This window comes from Rhamphochromis longiceps, linkage group LG23, assembly GCF_057381845.1.
Source record: "Rhamphochromis longiceps isolate RC_006_pf linkage group LG23, R_longiceps_female_GT1.1, whole genome shotgun sequence".
NCBI classification, from domain to species: domain Eukaryota; kingdom Metazoa; phylum Chordata; class Actinopteri; order Cichliformes; family Cichlidae; genus Rhamphochromis; species Rhamphochromis longiceps.
The window spans coordinates 21,993,255-22,005,909 of NC_140578.1; the positions used below are offsets into that span (position 1 = coordinate 21,993,255).

The following is a 12,655-nucleotide window of genomic DNA, read 5'->3' on the forward strand; positions in this document are numbered from 1 at the left end:
AACGTCAGGTGTTTGCGTTGTGGCCTTTCCTGTTTGTCAGGAAAACATCGCTTCAGAATGACTCCCATGTTGTCAGGTACTAATTCACATGTCATGGGCACAGGCAATGTCCCTCATGCTTGGAGACTGCTCACTTCAGGGATGATGTAGGTAATCTTGTGATTTGCTCCCCTGACAGGGAACATTAGAAGTACTCACAACAATCATCATTATCAAATATAAAGGAGGTATGTGACACTGATAAATGCTCTAACCGTTTGAGGCAGTGGAGGGTAACAGTTCGAACATGAAGCTTTTAGATTCTGACTGACATTCAGAATTTGTCTTGGAAGGGATAGATTTAAGGCTTGTTAGCCCAGAATGTGTACGTCTATTTGGGGTTATGTTGGAGATTTGTTTTCTTTGATTTGCTTTCTGAGGCCAAAGCTCTCAATTCCAGGAGCTGTCATTTGGCCTGTCACTTGCAGTGAGAGTCTGTCTTTACTCATGTATCTGGCATAAAGCATAAATACGTTAATATTTAACATGTTTGTGTGGTGGTCCAATGTCCAAAAAACCCTCCAAAATCAAAAATACTGCTGAATCACAGTCTCGTATGTCTACCCCTGGATATCTTCCAAACCTTTCTTTATATTTAATCATGAACATGCCTAAAGAGATAAAAGGTAGAGAGATAATCTAAAGAAGATGGTGTGTGTGTGTGTGTGTGTGTGTGTGTGTGTGTGTGTGTGTGTGTGTGTGTGTGTGTGTGTATACATTTTTTTTCAGGTGATTTCCATTGTAAGACGATAAGACAGTAGGAACAATGAATATGATTTGGCTGTCTGACGTAAAGCAAAGCATCTCTTATGTTTTGCCTTAGGCAAATTAAAAAAATTTGCTTGCTGCTCTCTTCCAACCCTGGGCTTTACATCTGTCTATGTTTGTGTATGTTTTCAAAGTGTTTGTGAATCTTGGACCCCCTATAGGGCACCAGTTATCAAAATTTCTGCCTTCTGATGAGAGGGGGTAAATGTGGTATTAAGTCTAATTCTGATTTAAAGTAAAAAACTTGGCTTGGTTAAAGAAAGTATAACATATGTTATGGATACAAGCCAGACATCCGCAGATATTTGTAAAAGCTACACACACACTATGAGTGTGGCTGAATGGTTGCAAAGAGAAGGTGATCTGGTCTAAAGACGCAGAACTACCAGACAGCAGAATAACAGATATACCAGACAGAAGTAACCACGATAAAGATGGAAGGTCAGCCACAGCCAGATACCTCCAGAGGGGTGCTGAGAAGCCAGTTCTATGGTACGAATAAGATACAATGCCCTACCAGTCATCAGATACCGAGCTGGAACAATAGGCTCCACTCAAAGTCCAGCACCCTGAGGATTTGTAAGCAATGAAAAGAGAGAGGCAGAGGATTAGTAAATTTCAATGGAGGATGAAAGAGAGAGCATCTGTAAATGCATCAGGAAGATGGCAGTCTGAGATGAGCTGCTCGAAGGATACATCAGGGAGTTGAAGATGGTGGTATGGAACAGTACCATTTGTTGGTAGCTTTTGAGCACTTCATTCTGTCTGTAAAGAAGTTTTGAATGAATTCTGATAAAACTATGTAACTTAAAAAATTACAAAATGTGTTCTGGTGATACAAGCAGTATCACCAGAACACAGAGCAAGTATACAACAATGAAACACTGGAGGATTTCCAACATGCGTCTCCCAAAATAATAATAAGAAATAAGAAATATGAAGACTTATAGAATGAATGCTGTAAGGAGAAAAAACTGGGAAAGAAAATCCCTTTCACACTAAATGTAAAAATAAAATTTTCTTCAGTTTTCCTTTCAATTTGTTGACCTCTTGTGTTTTTCAAAATACAATGATTTAGTAATATCTTGAAGCAGGTGCTACTATAAAAGATGACTTCCTGATATCTGCAATTTGCTTGTCTAATGTGAAGCCAGTGTCATGTCAAGTTTTCCCTTATACAAACTGAAAATTTGATTTACTTGTCCCAACAACCTTGGGTTGTTTTTGTTTTTATTAGCTTGTGGTTTTAAAGAGTTTTTCAAACTTCTTATTAAAAAGACCTCATTGTAAACCTCATATGTATGAGTATGAATTATTATTGAATAAATAAATGGAATGCCTAATGGCAACTAATTCAAACTCTAACTTAAGTTAACTAAGATTTCATCTTGATGTATTTACCAGGAAAGTACTAATTTGTTTTTTTCTTGGGTATCAAGTACAAATTTCACTGACATGCAAAAAAAATTCAAACTTTTATTTAAATGTGTTGTTTTTCTAGAATTTGGTTGATATTCTGTCTTTCCCCTATTACAAGGAAACAGACCATAAAGATAAAATAATTCAACAGGAAGATAAAAACCAAACAAAATTGTGTAGGTTTACATTTTTTTAAGGCAATGAAAACGTCAGAAATATAAACAAAAAAAAACAAAAAAGGTTTTTAGTCTTTTTAAATGTATGTGCATATGTAATTGATCTTAAGTCAACAGCCAGCTGTGGGAAGACTAAACTTGATACTGTCTAAGTGGGCTCTGATTGACCCTAGTGGTTAATTGTAGAGGCTGATGTTGTTGACTGATCCTGAGCTGTTGTAGCCATGGATAAAACAAATTAGTGGGTCAAAAATGAGCAGCCATTCCCTTCCTAAATTTCTATATTTATTTTTAAACTTACCTATTTTTTTGAATAAGCAATTTTTTAAAGTGATCGACTCAGTAGTATTACCATTTGTTTGGGGCTTTAAAACTCACAGGATATCAAAAGTTCATCTATGTAAGTCTAAACCTAAGGGTGAATTTGCTTTGCTATTGTTTCAGTTTTATTATTGGGCTGTCTGGAAGTCGGATATTGTACCTCAATTCAAAATGTGGCTAACAGAACTGACTGCTCTACTGCATATGGAGAGAATTAGGTACACATTAGCGGACAAACTTAGTAATTTCTTTGATGTGTGGCAGCCATTTTTAGACCATGTATTAAAACAAAGTCCTGTTTGATCGACTACCCCCTTAGCGTTTTATTTCTGTTTATTGCCAGTGTTGAAGTAGTATTTTTGTCTTTGCAGTGTAATCTTTTGTCTTATTTGTGTGTTTTAGCCCTTGCTGTTGTGTTGTCTGTTGTTTTTTTGTCTTTTTTTGTGTCTCTTTTTTTCCTTATATCAAAAAATCTCAATAAACATACTTAAAAAAAAAAAAAAGAGCAGCCCTGATAAGGCGAGTTTATCATTTGCAAACCAAAATAACCCACTATACCTACAGGTTTTACGTATGTGTTTCTCCATGGAAACAGCATGCCAGTGAGAGGCAGACGAGTGATACTCCATTTATTTTTGCTGTAAGAGCAAACTTTCTATTAGACATCACTGGGGACTGCAGGTGGATAAATGCCTGTTATTGCTGGAATCATGACTACATGGCAAACTGTCATCAGGCCAGGTTTGCTGATCTGACAGTTCAAGTGGAGAAAAGGGCTGTATCCCAATTCAGGGTCTGCAGTCTTAAAGTACGCAGCCTTAACGGTCCACAAGGGCCGCGTACTCAAAGGCCGCTAAGGCCGGAAGAGCGAGGCTTGCGAAATGGGACGGTCTAGCCTCCATCGTGCTGCCCAGGTTGCCTAGCAATCATGATACTAACAGCTGAAAAGGTTTCATACAGCTTTGTTTGACAGAAATGAAGGAGAAAATCTTTTGTTCATTTGTTTGTTTGTTTCTACATGAGCTTTGATCATTCTCTGTAGGATTAAGCTCAGCTATTGAACGGCGTATATTTTAAAGTAAAGGCTTTAAAACCAAGTTAGTACAAACGTCACTAATGTCACGTAACTTTGCCGACATGTGGCCAACAGTAATGTTTTAATGTTCTTCGTTATTAAACATTTGCAAGTGACATAATATTCAGTACTTAAAGTTTGCTCTTCAGGCGGCCCTCATCCGCCATTTTTTTTTTCCGGCAAAATTATCCACACCCACCGCCGCGCTATGAATTCTGGGATATGTGGGGTCGTTGTCCTGCTGCAGAATACATTTGGGGCCAATAAAAAATCATTTATATTTCTGAAAGCATTATTTGTTTACACCATTTTTTCATACCTGCCTAAAACTTTTGCACAGTACTGTACTTCCTAAACTTTATCATTTTAAAGTTTATGATGTTTCATGGAACACAGTTTGTTCCCTTAGTGTCTGTTTTGTTTGTTTTTAGCATAAAGTTCTTCTTTTTAACTAAATAACCAGATCATGTGCAAATCCTAAATCATTTGTTTCTTTTTAATTTGCATTTATGGTGATTTAAAGAAAAGTTTGAAGTCAAATGCCAATCTGCTAAGAAGATTAATTTACAAAATGCAACCATCTTTTTTTAAAAAAAAAAAAAAACATATTACTCAAAGGAGGCCACAATATCTGTGAGAAATAAATGTTACACTTTAGAATTCTAAATTGGTACCAGTTAAGTTTTTAGTTATTAATAATTTGATTCATCTGCTGCTTGGAAAAGTACAAGATGTAAAGTAGTTTTGTGTTCCTGCTACTGAATAGGTAGCAGGAACTACAGGCGCCGAGAATCAAAGGGCTGTCCTGGCTTTTTGACAGGCAAAGCTCACATCTTCAGCATATATCTTCCAAAACCTCTGTGGATCCTCATTGCTCTGCAGAACCCTTCAAAACGAGACAACAATGGATCAGATCTTCACCTGCATCCTATTCCTGATGGGATTGTTTGGAACTTTTACAAAGTACATTCACGTTAATGACAAAATGAATTGGCCTCAAGCTCAGACTTACTGTCGGCAGCACTACACAGACCTGGCCCCTGTCAGTAACGACAAGGATGCCAACAAACTTCAGCAGCTCTCCAGCAATGTCAATCACTATATCTGGATAGGACTCGTGAGAAATTGCTCAAACACAATGCAATGGCTGTGGTCAGGAGGTGGAGCAGTATCCAGATTTTCCTGGAAACCAGGTGAACCTAACGACTTTAACGATAATGAAGACTATGGCTGTATGTGGAAAAGCAAGTGGTACGATGGAGGCCTATGGTATAAAATAACCTTCTTCTGCTACAGTGCAGCAGTGGTGACTGAGAAAAAGACTTGGGAGGAAGCTCTGGAGTACTGCAGGGAGCACCATGATGACCTGGCCAGTGTGGCATCTGAGACTGAGATGCTGCTGATCCAGAAAGAGTTGAGCAAACATAACACCACTGATCACGTCTGGATTGGCTTGCGTTTCCTGGCTCGGGACTGGCTGTGGGTCGATGGGCAGGAGATGGACTATGAGGCCTGGGGTGAAGAAGGAAAACCATCATGTCCACATGCTAAGATTAAGTGTGGAGCCTTGAAGGTGACAGAAGGGAGTAAGGCTGTTTGGGACGCTCATGACTGTGAGGAGAGACTACATTTTATTTGCTACTGAGCTAGTTTACTGTGCAAAGTTCATTTGAAATACACTCTGACTACTGTGGTTAGTGCTGTTTGATTATCTCTCTCGTTTGTTTATTTGTATTTTACATCTTGAATCTTGTAATTGTCTCATTTATCTCTTGTGTATCTTGTGTATTTCAGTTGCAATTACTTTAAGCAAACTATGTTGTAATATTTTGTTGTGTAAACAAAATACATTTAGAAACAATGTGGATGTTAATTCAAAATAAATAAAAACTAATAATAAAAGTAGTTCAAAATAATTTCTTGATTTTGTTCATAATTTTATTTATTTATTCTAGTTTTTCTTGCACACATTTAAAAGAAAAATACAAACATTTATATTCAAACCAAAAGTCTTGTTTCCCTTTTTATAGTGATTGAAGATATATGCAGTATGACAATTCACCCATCAAGAAAAACAGGATCAGAGATGGCATAGGCAGAAACTAATGAAACTTAGCTGAAACCTGAATCCATAGGGAGACAGAGAAAGAGAGACACAGACAAGCCAGCACAAAGCAGGAGAAAACACAAGACTTATATACTCACAGGAGCAAAGGAGACAAGGAAGCAAAATACATTAACATGAGACACAGACCTTCAAAGTAAAACAGCAAGTACACAGACACAGAGTGGAGGGAGAAAGAGGAGATGGAGGAGCACATGACGGGATGAGGAAAACACAGAACACAAGGAGTGGGAACATGGCACCAGAACTAACATCACAACATGAACACAGACACACAGAGGGAGACACAGAGGGCAAATATATGAGGGAAACCTATTAAATATTCAGCGAACTAAACAGAGAATACAGGAAACCTAAACTAGAACACTAAACACTGTAGGACGAACTATAACTAACAAAGTGAACTTTGAACATAAATCCACAACACAAAATCACAAAGACACAAGAAAACTCAAAACACTGGGTCGAGAGAGCCAGGATCCCGAGAAGAACACTGTTTTCACATGGAAAACATCAAAGGACAAAACAAGAGGAGACGAATGTAATAGGAAAGGATCTAAAAACTTTAAGTCATCTGTAACTAAACTGGAGTCACAAAGAATAAAATATTGACCAAAACAGGGATCAGAAATTCTCACAAAACATTAAAAGAAACTAAACATAAACCACTTCTCAAAACACACACAAAAAAACACAAACCCACAAAACTCAAAACAAAGAGTTAAAGACCAAGGGACCAGGACCAGCTTCTACATATACCGCACACAGATATTACAGCATAAGTACATGTTTTAAACATGAACATTGCCCGAATAGTAGGGAAATTTGTGTTTGGTTGATTATTTCTTTATGGTAACATTGTTTCTTGCAGTAAATCTTATACTATCGGAAAGCCTGCTTAGTTCCCCTTAAACCACTTTTGAAAGGAAAATGCATTTGTGGGTTGCACTCATGAACAAACCTGCCAATTCTTCTCTGCCAGTGCCAAACAGCTTATTCTGCTGTTGACTCTTGTTTTGAGCTTCTGGTACTCCAGGCGCTAACAATCAGATACTTGACTGGTGCCTACTTTGCAGCAACTGTGAGCATTGATCCTGCTGCAGTGGTCAGTTGGTTTCTTCTCTAATTATGCCATGTTTGACTGATTAGGATAGGACCTATGCCATAGGGTGACTTCAAGCATATGTTCCATAAAAACAAATGCAACATTATTTGTAGTGAGCCCTGGTGCCATCTCCAAATTTGCATCATCCAAAGAGAGATTGTTTATCAGAGATTACCTCTGGAATTGGTGAGCTAGCAGGTGGATTTCCCTGCCTTCATTCCTAAACTCAACTTCACTGAACACTTGTTCAGTCCAGTCTTGCTTCTTTCATTTTCATGTGTATATAACAGATCTACTGTTATCTTATTACAGCAGCTGGCTTCCTTGATCGCCTGCACATGATTATTTTTTTAACTGTTTCATGCTCTTAATTTATATCCAGAGACAGGAGTTATCGTTACTGTACTGAGATACCATTTAGTATTTAGTTATTCATTGTAACCTAATCACTTTGTATGCCCCTACTGACAAGAGCCCCACATAATTTTGTATTATGACCAACATTTGGCAAATCAAATGAAGACTAATGATTTTCCAGAATTTTAATCCTGCAACCCGGATAAAGATAGGAGGACGGCAGTTGTTGTAAATCCATTCAATTTTTTACTTTAACCAGACTCTAGACTTTGTTGAACATTATGTAATATGAAGACAACTTGTAGTATTTAAGAGTAGTAGTGGGGTAAAGGTTATTGAATAGGATTGGAATAAAATGACAAAATTGTGAAGGATTAAAACATTCCAAGAGCTCAACTTACTTAATCTAAACATTTTTAAATCACGTTTCATGAACACAGCCTCGATGTCAGGAGGGATCCTTAGTTTATTGCTTATGAAACACCATACAATCCTGGTTGGTATGGACTGTAGCTAATCCACCAGACCACCAATGTCTTCACCGTCATCACAAAGTAATTCCCACATGGCCGCTTCTGGTGAGGTACGTAACATACTGGGTAAATGATGGTAACATTGGGTCCAGAGAGGCATGATTAAAGTCACCAGAAACAAGGAAGAGGGGGATGGGGATGCTGTGTCTGGATTTTACTAGTCACAGAGTGGAGAACATAACAGACTGTGTCAGGTAGCAGTTCAGTGTCTATGCTTCAGACTTGCTTTGTAAATGTGACGAGCCCACTGTTACAACATCTCTTAGCTATCATGGACAATTTATATTTTTGGATTTATAGTTTGAGGTTTGAGGCAAGCATGAATACGAACGGACACAAATACTATCTGAAAATGTATTGAACACGTTTCTAGATTTGCAATGTAATTCTACCCAAATAAGCAGAAGATAAGATGAAGAAAACAGACTTGTGAAGAATGAAAGTAAGAATGGTGAAGGGAAAATAAAACTGCAATTGAGAAAAAATTGTAAAAAATATCAATTGTATCCCTCTCACACACCATATAAAGACATATTTTTCATATTTTCATATTTCATACCCTTCAATTTCTTCTCTTGACCTCTGCACTTTGTTTGTTTTGTTTGATTTGTACCCAGCTACACCAATTAAAAATGGTGTTTACCTTGTCATGATAAACTTTGGATTTTTGTCAGCTCGTGCATATTTTTTTCAAATTCTTTTTATATCTTGTGGGATTAGGTTCAACCTCATCACAACCTTAGCTGAAGACCTTACACATTTAACTTAGACTTTACCTTAATGTAAATAAATCTGTAATAATTTCACAAGTGCAAAACATCAACCACAAACACAACTATATGCAACTCTGTGAAATAAAGGGCACCAGAAACAAAAACTAAAAGCCATGTGCTGCTCAGTCATGAAATAACAAACTAATGTGCTGCACTGGACTTTAAAAGCATCAAAACTACTTTACTTGAATAACAGTTTTGATGCTTTTAACTACAACTGCAATTAAGTTCCTTCAAGGATGTCAAAATAATGCAAATTATGTTTAAAGAGTTTCAAATATCATTAAGAAATCCTGCATGAAATGTATCTAAGAATATTTGATGTTTACAAGCTGCAAAGATCACTCTACTGACAAAGATTCAACTTCCAATGCAAAGGACTTCAGATGCAAACAAGGAGTCTTGGAAATGTCTGGAGGAAGAACTATGAAGTTTTTTATATGAGGTTTACACAAAACTACACAATAAGGGCAGTACAAGCCATGCCAAAATACAAAAATGAACAAATGCCAAGTGGCAGTAAGGTGTGGTATGATCATGGGTAAGCTGCAGAGAGAGGAGGGCTTGAGGGTACAGTGGAAAGTACCAGGAGAGGCTGGCTGGTGTGAATATTATAATTCTGCTTCTCCTATTTATGTAATAGTGTGCTGGGATCAGGGAGAAGCAGTACGGTGAGCAGCTGTTACAATGGGAACAGCTACAAAGTCACAGCATACAGTGAAAAATATTGAAAGATAGTCTGTCTGTGCTGGGACGCTCCAGCAGCCTGTCGTGCTATATGCTAATTCAAGGTATTAACAGGCAGAGTAGCAGTAGGAGAATTAAAGAAAGAATTAGGAATAAAAAGACAAAAAAACCAACAAAACAAAGTAAAACACATTCTTATCCCTCTCATACATTTTAAGATTTTTTTTTCAGTCATCATACAATTTCTCTTCTAAACCTTTTCATTTATTTTTCAAGTAGGATGACGTGATAATATGAGAAATGACTTCGACTTCTTCCTGAAAACTAATTTGTTTGTGCGAAGCCAGCAGCACTTCAGTTTTGCCTTTTGCAAATTAAAAATTTGTTTACCTTGTTCAAACAACCTTGGTCTTTCTTTCAGCTTATGTAAAGGTTCAAAGTGTTTTAAATCTGGCATCCATCAAGAAAACAAATAAATAACCCCCTGTGAACCACATATTTGTGATTAGGCCCAATTAATGTTAAATAAACTAAATAAATTGACCTACAATCTTTTTCTTCAACCTTAACATTTAGCTGCCTCACATTCAACTGCCTTATATCTTTCTATCACTAACCGATTTTTTTTTTTTTGAAGCTCCACATGAAGCAAAATATGCTACAGGAGGCAGATTTAGGACTCGCTATGCAGTACTCTGAAGACAAGTGGTGAACTCAAATGACAGCTTTATTGCTGAAGCTCATGTAAAAATACAAGCAAAGCTATGACACGGCCAGAGATGCAAAACTGAGGGATTAAAGAAAAAAAGAAGGAGCATACAGTGTGAGAGAGCAGGGCAAGGAACAGAAGGAAACTGAGTGTTTAAATGTTTATATGGGGTAATTAGGACGAAAGAACACTGCAAGAAGAAGCCAAACTGAACACAAAATACATGAGATGATGCAAAATAACACAAGAAGTGACAAAACATAACAACTACTCAGAGGGAAACTTAACTGGATACAGCAAACACAGAAGGAGGCTGAGGAAAGCAGGAAGAGAAAAAAACTAAAAACCCAAAGCAGAATACAAATATAAAACAGACAGTAACTGAAGCTCAATGACTAAATAATAACAAAGAAATCAAAAAATTATCCAAAACATAATTTAAAAGAACCACTGGATATTAATACAAAAACTCTGGACTGAAAACATAAGAGAATAAACTCAAAGCACTGGCTCAACGACTCAGGAGCCATCATAGGACATTTGAGCTGAAGATTTCATCCAACTTTTATTGCACTGTTTAGTTTATGGTGATTAATAAATTGATAAATCAGCTACTTGAAGTACATGTGAGCAGTAGGTGCGTGTCTCTGCTGCTGAGAACAAACGAGTTCTCAGAATAAAAGGGCCATCCTGATATGCAAATATTTTTGAATGGCAAAGTTGACAAATCCAGCATATATTTTACAAACGTCTTGGGCTCCTCATTGCTATGAAAGATTCTTCTAAAGAAGACAACAATGGATCAACTCTTCACCTTCATCCTGCTCTTGCTGAATTTGTCTGGAACGCTTACCAAGTACATTTATGTTGACCAGAAAATGGATTGGCTTGAAGCTCAGAGTTACTGTCGGCAGAACTACACAGACCTGGCCCCTGTAAGTACTGAGAAGGATGTCAACAAACTAAAGCAGCTCTCCAGAAATGTCACTCACCATATCTGGATAGGACTGGTGAGAAATTTGCCAGGTAATGAGAACTGGAGATGGTCAGGAGGTGAAGTGGTGTCCAGGAATTTCTGGGCGGAAAATCAACCTGACAACTGTCAGGGTAATGAAGATCGTGGCTGTATGCAGGAAAGCAAGTGGTACGATGCAACCCTATTGTATCAAACAACCTTCTTCTGCTACAGTGCAGAAGTGGTGATGGAGGAAAAGACTTGGGAGGAAGCCTTGGAGTACTGCAGAGAGCGCTACAAGGACCTGGCCAGTGTGGCATCTGAGACCGAGAAGCTGCTGATCCAGAAAGAGCTGAACACACTTAACACCACTGAAATCGTCTGGATTGGCTTGCGTTTCCTGCCTGGGGACTGGCTCTGGGTGGATGGGCAGGAGATGGACTACGAGGCCTGGGGTCAAGGGGGAAAACCAATGTGTCCACAACCCAATATGAAGTGTGGAGCCCTACAGGTGACAGGAGACAATAAGGGTGCTTGGAAGGCTCGTGACTGTGAGGACAGACTACATTTTGTTTGCTACTGAAGTAGTTTACTTTGCCAACTTCATTTGAATTAGCCTTTATTTACCTACGGTTAGCACAAATCTGTGTTTTATATATTTTATTTATTTGTATTTTCCCTCTTGATGTCTAATCTAGTTTCATTTCGATCGTGTGAGCATGACAAAGTCACCTTTCCATCATATTATAAATACTGTTTCATCATTTCTTTTCCAAAATCCAAAATCAGTTTAGTGTCACAATTTCAATTGATTTGATTGATTGATTTATTTATTTTTGATCACCTGATCTTGGCTGCTGCTGCTCCGAGGTTTACTGCTGTTTGTGGAGTTACACAACTGAAGGTAACAAAATGTAAGCAGATGTTTCATGAGTTGTCCTGTTCCATCCTCTACACTGACAGTACACTCTTTATGCTGTCTTTTTACTAGATAGTATGGAGGTGGAATTCAGTCAATGAATCTAAGCATCATCAGCTTAATATCAAATTCATCTCTGCTATACTTAATGTAACTTACACAGCTACATATTATTAATAACATTTCCAGCAACATTCCAATCTCCAATCTTTAAGCAACAAATATCTTAGATTACAAAAGTCACCTGGTTGTAATTACTAAATTGATTTACTTTTTCTTACTAATCCCGAAAAGTTGATTCTGTTCATCTGGACGTAGCGTTTTCAGTGGGAGAAACGTTTCGTCACTCATCCAAGTGACAGAAAAGGTTTCCTCAACTCTATAAACAGCGGGTTTGCATAATGACTGGAACTAACACCACTGAAGAAAAATGGGCTGTGAGGTCAGTTTCCTTGTCATTAAAATGCAAATTGTCATGACCATTGATCAATATATGATATATGTAAATGTTTAAATACAGAATACCTGTTTAAAGATGTCCCAAACACATTTACTGTGTAAGAGTATTTTTGTCTAATATATTTATAAACTCATTTACAGTTGATTATTTGCATGCCTCAATAGAGAAGCAAAAATGTTTATAATTAATTCATCACCCACAGCCCCCTGTGATCTATCCATCTGTGTGACTGAT

The 12,655-nt window shown here is 37.5% G+C and overlaps 2 protein-coding genes across 2 annotated transcripts; both read left to right on the top strand.

Moving 5' to 3' along the window:
- Window positions 1–4,702: 4,702 nt before the first annotated feature.
- On the top strand, window positions 4,703–5,443 carry LOC146641925 (secretory phospholipase A2 receptor-like). The gene has a single exon (XM_085397609.1). The coding sequence runs from the start codon at window positions 4,703–4,705 to the stop codon at window positions 5,441–5,443; it is 741 nt and encodes a 246-aa protein (XP_085253735.1).
- Window positions 5,444–10,884: 5,441 nt separating this feature from the next.
- LOC146641926 (macrophage mannose receptor 1-like) lies at window positions 10,885–11,812 on the top strand. Its single transcript, XM_085397758.1, has one exon. The coding sequence runs from the start codon at window positions 10,885–10,887 to the stop codon at window positions 11,623–11,625; it is 741 nt and encodes a 246-aa protein (XP_085253884.1). The 3' UTR covers window positions 11,626–11,812.
- Window positions 11,813–12,655: the final 843 nt, after the last annotated feature.

Bases quoted from the DNA above. Each gene is read 5' to 3' on its own strand.
- LOC146641925 (XM_085397609.1), top strand. From the start codon at position 4,703: ATGGATCAGATCTTCACCTGCATCCTATTCCTGATGGGATTGTTTGGA.
- LOC146641926 (XM_085397758.1), top strand. From the start codon at position 10,885: ATGGATCAACTCTTCACCTTCATCCTGCTCTTGCTGAATTTGTCTGGA.